At 34.4% G+C, this 7,012-nt stretch overlaps 1 protein-coding gene across 5 annotated transcripts in view; it reads right to left on the reverse strand.

Annotated features, from left to right (window-relative positions):
• Positions 1-6,733, reverse strand: part of LOC149412263 (uncharacterized) — a 48,017-nt gene extending 41,284 nt beyond the window's left edge. For 2 of the 5 annotated variants that reach the window (XM_089645944.1, XM_089645943.1), the window contains exons 1-2: positions 6,393-6,733; positions 4,712-4,864 (exon numbers count right to left, since the gene is read on the reverse strand). In XM_089645944.1, coding sequence (XP_089502070.1) covers positions 4,712-4,864; positions 6,393-6,516 — 277 coding nt within the window. In that variant the 5' untranslated portion in view covers positions 6,517-6,733. Of the gene's footprint in view, positions 1-4,064; positions 4,323-4,711; positions 4,865-6,392 lie in introns of all 5 variants that reach the window. The other 3 variants (XM_089645942.1, XM_089645947.1, XM_089645948.1) reach the window with 3 other exon arrangements.
• Positions 6,734-7,012: the final 279 nt, after the last annotated feature.

The following is a 7,012-nucleotide window of genomic DNA, read 5'->3' on the forward strand; positions in this document are numbered from 1 at the left end:
AAGGTCATTAAAGAGATCTTAAACTCTATTCTTTCAGGGCAACGAAGCCAGTGAATAAGCCAGCGATCCCTTAGAAGTGGGGTTATACGACAATACTTAGATTCACCAAAAATCATTCTCGCCGCAGCATTAAAAACTGACTGGATTCTATTGATTTGTTTCTGAGGTAGGCCGGTATATGCACTATTGCAATAGTCCATACGTGAGACGACAAACGAATTTATGAGTGACTTTGCTCCATCAGAGGGAAGGCATCTCCTGATTGATTTTATCTGCCTTAGATGGAAAAAACCAGAACTCACAACTTTTGAAATTTGCGATTCAAGAGAAAGACCATTGTCCATAGTGAAATCCAGAAATTTTATTTCTGCAGAAGGGATTATATCTGTATCCTGAATACGGATTGGACTGAAGTCAAGGAGAGCTTGCCTTCCAGGGGAAGCTATCCACATAAATTCTGTCTTTGTCGGATTTAGTTTAAGTTTATTGACAGACATCCAACTTGAGACTGTGTTAATGAGGCTAACCACCTCGTTTTTAAGGACGTCTTTTTCGTCCGGAGAACAAAACTTGAAAATCAAACAATCATCTGCCTAGCCTTGTCATTCAAAGCCAGCTAAGTGAATTAGTTGTTCAAGACGATTCTTATACAGAATGAAGAGAATGGGGCCTAGGACAGAACCCTGGGTAACTCCAAATTCGATGGGAGTTTCAGGTGATGTACATTTATTGAAAGTTACTGAGGCTACTCGTCCAGACGATGTCATCCATTGGAGTGCATGACCTCGAACGCTAAATTCGGTTTCAAGCACATTTAGTAAAATACTATAATCTACTGTGTCAAATGCCACACTCAGGTTAAGAACAGATATCAAACCCAACTTACCTGCTTCCATCCCGATGATCAAGTCTGAAACAACCCGCAAAAGAACAGTTTCTGTTGAATGAATCCGTCGATAAGCTGATTGATTTTTGGCAAACAGACCAGCGGAGTTCAAGTACCTCACTAATTGTTTGGCAACGATTTTCTCAAACAGTTTTGATAGGAATGGTAGGTTGGATATTGGCCTGTAATTATCTGTATTATCAGTATTAAGATTTTGTTTTTTTAGTATTGGGGTAATAAATGATTTTTTAAGTGTTCCCGGTATAAGTGAATTTACTAGAGACTTCTGGATAATTGCAGTAATTACAGGTGCTATATCCGAGAGAAATTTTTTTAATGCCAGGACATCTTCTTCCGTCACTGCTGCAAAAGTAGTGAAGTTACCAGAGAGCGGACTTGTTGCTGCGACAGAAGGCAATCCTACCCCACTGAGGGCTCGAATTTTTTTAACTTTACTCCTTTCAACTCTACTTCAGCATCGAACCATTTGTAGTCATTTCGAATGTGTCAGACCTTCTCTGTGAAAGGTGGATTTTTGTCAAGTAATGCCAGTAGCGTAGAATTATAAAGAATTACTAACTCTTCTACCTGGTTTTCACAAAACTTTTCCTTATCACAGAGAGGCGAGGTTTTCAGTTCTTTGCAAAATGCCTCGAAGTCGAATTCTCTCCAATTTCTAGAGATAACGGATTTGAACTCCAATTTTGGAGGATCGAAGGCAAACACGGATGTGACGAGACGATGATCCGATAGTCCAATGTCAGTCACGTGAGTTCTATTAGGGGGAGACCCGACTCGGGAAATGATTACATCAAGTGTACCTCCTGCATCACGAGTAGCTGAGTTCACCCACTGCTCGCAGCTGAAGTCACACAGGATTTTGATGAATTTTTTGGACATGGGATCAGTTTTCTTTTCTAAGTGAATATTTACATCTCCTAAAATGATAACATCGCAGTTGTAGAGAAGATGGAGATTATGACGAAGGATGCACCATTGGCAGAAGCCTTGCAACTGACGAACTCGAAAGTAGTATAAACCTGACGTATCCCTATACTATCTAAGCGAATACCACTTTGCGCTACAATTGCAACTCCCCCATGAATTGTAAAATTAATGTTGGTTGTATCATCTTTAATGGGCCTTGCAGCTTCATAAACCGAAAACCCGCTTGATCGAAGGGTTTTGATTGAAAGTGAGTCTGCATTTTCGTGCCAAGTCTCCAATAGCGCCAAAATGTGAATACCTTTGTCACGTATCAGATCCACAATATCATCATGTTTGTAACGGTGAAAAACTTAGGCGGACGAGCATTCCTGGTTTGTGCTAACCGCAGGATTTTAACTAGCTTAACCTTCCTCCCGGCTCTACACCCTCGTTTTCTTCCCTTACGTCGGGGAAATAGTACACTATTGTTATTGTCATTATCACTATGGTTTTTGTCACTATCACTGCAACTGCAAACTATTAATATTGTTTTTAACTGGTAAGGGTCGTAAAGCATACAATTCATCCAAATTATATCTTATCATGATTTATGACCCTTACGATCCATTTCGAAAAGTTCACACAAAAAAATACAACGTACCCTTATATTGGTCATCGCACCATCCCAGCAGAAAACATGTGGCATGCATTTGTGAACTCGCACTGCACCATTCAACTAACTATGTCTGCTAAAAGTTTTTGAATAAAACTTTTACATTCAATATTTGAAAATGTCATATCTATCAGAATTTACACTATACAATTATTTTAACATAAAAAACACATATTTTGGCATATTTCATTTATAAGGACGCACTTTAAGAACACTAGTATAAGAACTACCCTTTCAGGAAAATTTAAATCTGGGAGCTTAAATAGATACGTGTCTGCAGCTTCTAAGTGCGAAGTATCTATTATCAATCCAGTTATTATAGTAGAAAAACTAATTTTGATAACTATATTTAAATGCCAACCTACCCACCCCTCAAAAGAACTATTTGCTAAAATTACGGTCTTAGATATTCGCCAGTTATTTACTAAGACAAACATGTGCTATATACGGAAAAATAATCTACCGGTGTCTCTACAACATCAAGAAAGACACCCGCTTTTCATCAAACCTGGGATGCGTGCTTCCTAAAACTAGAACCGCATTCGCTCAACGACAATTCCGGTTAACGGCTCCTAAAATATACGACGCATTGAACACATACAATTCCATAAAAAAAATTGGTATAATTTTGTTTGTATCTTACCTTTAATATTTTGATTTGTATTTTCTTTAAAATCTTTTTATCAATCAGTTTAATGTTTATTTTAATTTCTAATATGGTTTCTATAATAACAAGTAATTTTTTAATTTGTTCTACAATATATTATTTTGTTATTCTTAGATAAATCATGAACGACTACCATAATGAGAACTTCCATTCATACTTCCAAAATTTCTACAGCAAAGTAATTGTTCCGTGTGATGTTAATAATGAATGACTTTCAACTGAAATTGATTTTAGGAATAAATAATAAAAATGATGATCATAACTGAGAACACAGCTTGGAATATTTACAAAAAACAAAATCTGCAAGACAAGAATTTAACATTCAAGCTAATTTAAAAACAAAAAATACACGCAAACATGTATTACACTGTATGAACACATACTCGTTACATTTTATCTTAATTATAATGGACATTTGTTTCATTATTGCAACGGGTGCAAGAAATAGTCTAATTGAAATGAGAACACACTTAACGGGTAAATAATAACAAAAATTCATTCATTATTAAATTATAAATAATAATATTCTACAAAATAAACACAAAATGCTTAAATACCATTTTACAGACACATAAAATATTCAACACCATTGAGTTCAATAAAATAACTTTAAATCAAAATAGTGGTCCAAACCGAAAAAAAGATTTGTGCTACAGTTTCTCAAATAGAGAAATTTTACAAAAAGTGGTTTAAAATTTGTTAAAAGGATGTAATTGGTAAATTATTCTCTCATTTTGATTGAAAAATGATGAGTACATAGTATTGAAATTATTCTCTAATTTTAAATGAAAAATGATGAGTAGCATTGAAATTATTCTCTCATTTTGATTGAAAAATGATGAGTAGTATTGAAATTGGGTTATTGTAGATTTATATAAAGAAAAGACATAATAACGATGAATACTACATACCTGTTATACAAGCCAGATAACTATGTGCTGGTGGTCTAGCAACATCAAAAGGCAACTTTCCATTTATGTTTTTACAAAACGGATCAGCCCCCACACTTAGCAGATATTTGACAAGATTTAGTTTCCCACTAATTGCCGCATCGTGCAACGGAGTGTCGTTATCATAACCTCGTGCATTAATATTAGCCCCAGCGTCTACTAATGTTGCTGCTATTTCGAGCCAGCCATTGAAACAAGCCTCATGAAGAGGTGTCCAACCTGCAGAAAACATTTTAACTAGGCATTGGTATGTAAATTTATCTTCCTCCTTTTGCCCGTCGGTTCATTGGCGCTCATAGTCAGGTATCAGTGGGATCTGAGCTCCATTGTTATTGCAAAACTCTTTACATGAAAAGGTTCTCTTTTCAATTTCGCTTTGATTTTGTACATGTTTAGTAATGTGTAAAAACAATGCCACATAGTTAGGCGCACGAAATTTGCCTTTTGATGTCACTATATATTTTTTAATCTATTTTGTACAAAATAATAACGGAAAACAGTGCATGGTAAAAGAAACTAGAAAATTATTATCTAATTAGTGCAAAATTGAAAGAAAGAAAAAATACTGTAATTGCAAAAAAACTAACGTAGAGAATTGTTTTACTTACCAGCGAAATCAGTGATATTAGGATCAGTACCTTGATCTAAGAGCTTTTTTACTTTTTCATGATCCCCTCTGATAGAAGCAATATGCAAGGGAGTCTCACCTCTTTCGTTACGATCTCGACCCCTTGAGGTGCCGTGACTTGCACTGGTCGTAGCTGGTTAAAATTGGAACGCATTATTAATTGAATTAGATATTTATAATATTAAATTATTCAGTAAACTTTCTAACCGGACATTTGGAATGAGATAATTTCATAAGAATTCATCTGTCACGGTTTACTTTGCAACTTTAATCTGAGTGCAGAAAATAATATTACATGCTTTGTAACATTTAATCAACACACAGAATTACATAACATGACAATAACATCATACACTTATAATGGTTATCAGTGAGTTCAAGGTTATTAGAGGAAAATGTAATAATTTTGCAAACAGTTACAGCATCAATCATCTGAACATGACCTTGAAGGTAAAGGGAAGATTACAGAAGAATTTTTGACATTTTTATGATATCCATTGGCGGTCAGATTGTGAACAGATCACATAGCTGATAAGTATATTATATTTTTATAAAATATGGTTTTGTTTGTCACAAACGTAATAATTTGAAAGATTGAGAGTAGGTTGAGTTTCAAGGGATTGTTTGTTATTTGAACTTTTAAAAGTCTTTCAGTTGAGCTTAGAGTTATCTCACATTTAACAGAAGATAATACTTTCTAAAAATGTGCAAAACTAAAATACGAAATCTACAACACCCTTTGGAGACCCAAAACAAATAACAATTACTAACAGTAGTTACATCCTGGAAGTTTGTTTAATTTATTAAGTTAAATTTAAATGCTTTATTTTTCCAAGAAAGACATAAAATATCCAACAATTGCTTAAACCTCAAAAAATGACAATGAATTAGTCTGTTATTTATTATGTTTTAAATACGGAAATATGAAAATATTTAGAAAAAGGAAACTTTAGGCAATGATGAACATTATTTCAGTTTTCAATGTGGCCTTGATCTCTAATTTCAGTTTGTTATTCAGAAGAGTAGAAAAAAAGTTTTCTAAAGGCGAGGAAAATTTGAACCTTATGAACCAAAACCTACACTATGTATTTGTATAATACTATTATCTTTTGCGATTTACATTGTTTTATAAACAAAATGAATTAAAATGTAGTACAAACGTAAATAACAAACTTTTTAAATGCCTAAAAAAATATTGAAAATTGCATTGAAATAAAATTTGCATCACTTCAATTAATATTTAGCACAAATATAAACCTGTAACTCAAAATAACGACATTATGTTTTCTACATTCTCGAACTAGTGACAGGAGTTAAGGTTAAATATTTGACAAAACAGATATAATGGATATATATACATATACAACATGTCAAGAGAATCGCAAAAGCGCTAATAATAAAAATATAGGAAAGGTTTAATAAGAAACGGCAAATTCTAGGTAAAAATAACAACAATGATCAGAATTTTGAAAAAGTAGGGAACTATTGATGCCCTGAAACTAATGCAGATGGGATGGGGAAACACAACAGCAACAAGTAAAGTGATAATGTTAAAGTCTTTTGATCAGGAGCACAGCAAAGACATGACAGCAGGAAGAGGAAGGGACAGCAAAACAATAAGGCTCGATGGAAGCATATGTCAAAGGCAGGAAGAAACTTACCAGATTGAGCAGCTTGGGATGTTAACTGCATTACCAGAGCAAGCTGTTGACGCTCTGACATGGGAGCCAGGGACGGTGGTCGCGGAGGACCAAGGGAACCTTTTGGCCGCGAAGAGAACGGCATCTCAAAAACATAATATTTAATGTAACAATCTAATATTATTGTACTTCTGTTAACCTACATCGGGCACATAGCAAACTCAACCAGAATTTAGGTCTACCGGGGTAGGAGGAACGCACTGGCTTCAATGTCACTTTTCAACAATTGATCACATTAAACTATTATTGCACTAGATAATAATAGAAATATTCTCGCGAAAGAACTAAAGCCTCCCCTCTAACAAGTTTAGTATTGAAATCATAGATATACCACTCACCATAGATATATCCCACTCTAGCGATGGGCACAACCGATGAATCATCGATAATTTACTCGATCTTTTTGATTATCGAAGTATTTCGATTCATTGTCAAAAATATCTCGGGCTCGGATTGCTTGACAAATGAGATATTCTTCCCGCGGGTTCATTGTGTAACGTACTACCTAATATGATTTGAAATGCATTTGGGATATCAAATCAAATTATATATGTTAATGTGTTTTGTTTGTAATGTTAGGT

Source organism: Hesperophylax consimilis, chromosome 23, assembly GCF_061612785.1.
Source record: "Hesperophylax consimilis isolate HC1 chromosome 23, BYU_Hcon_1.0, whole genome shotgun sequence".
Taxonomy (NCBI): Eukaryota; Metazoa; Arthropoda; class Insecta; order Trichoptera; family Limnephilidae; genus Hesperophylax; species Hesperophylax consimilis.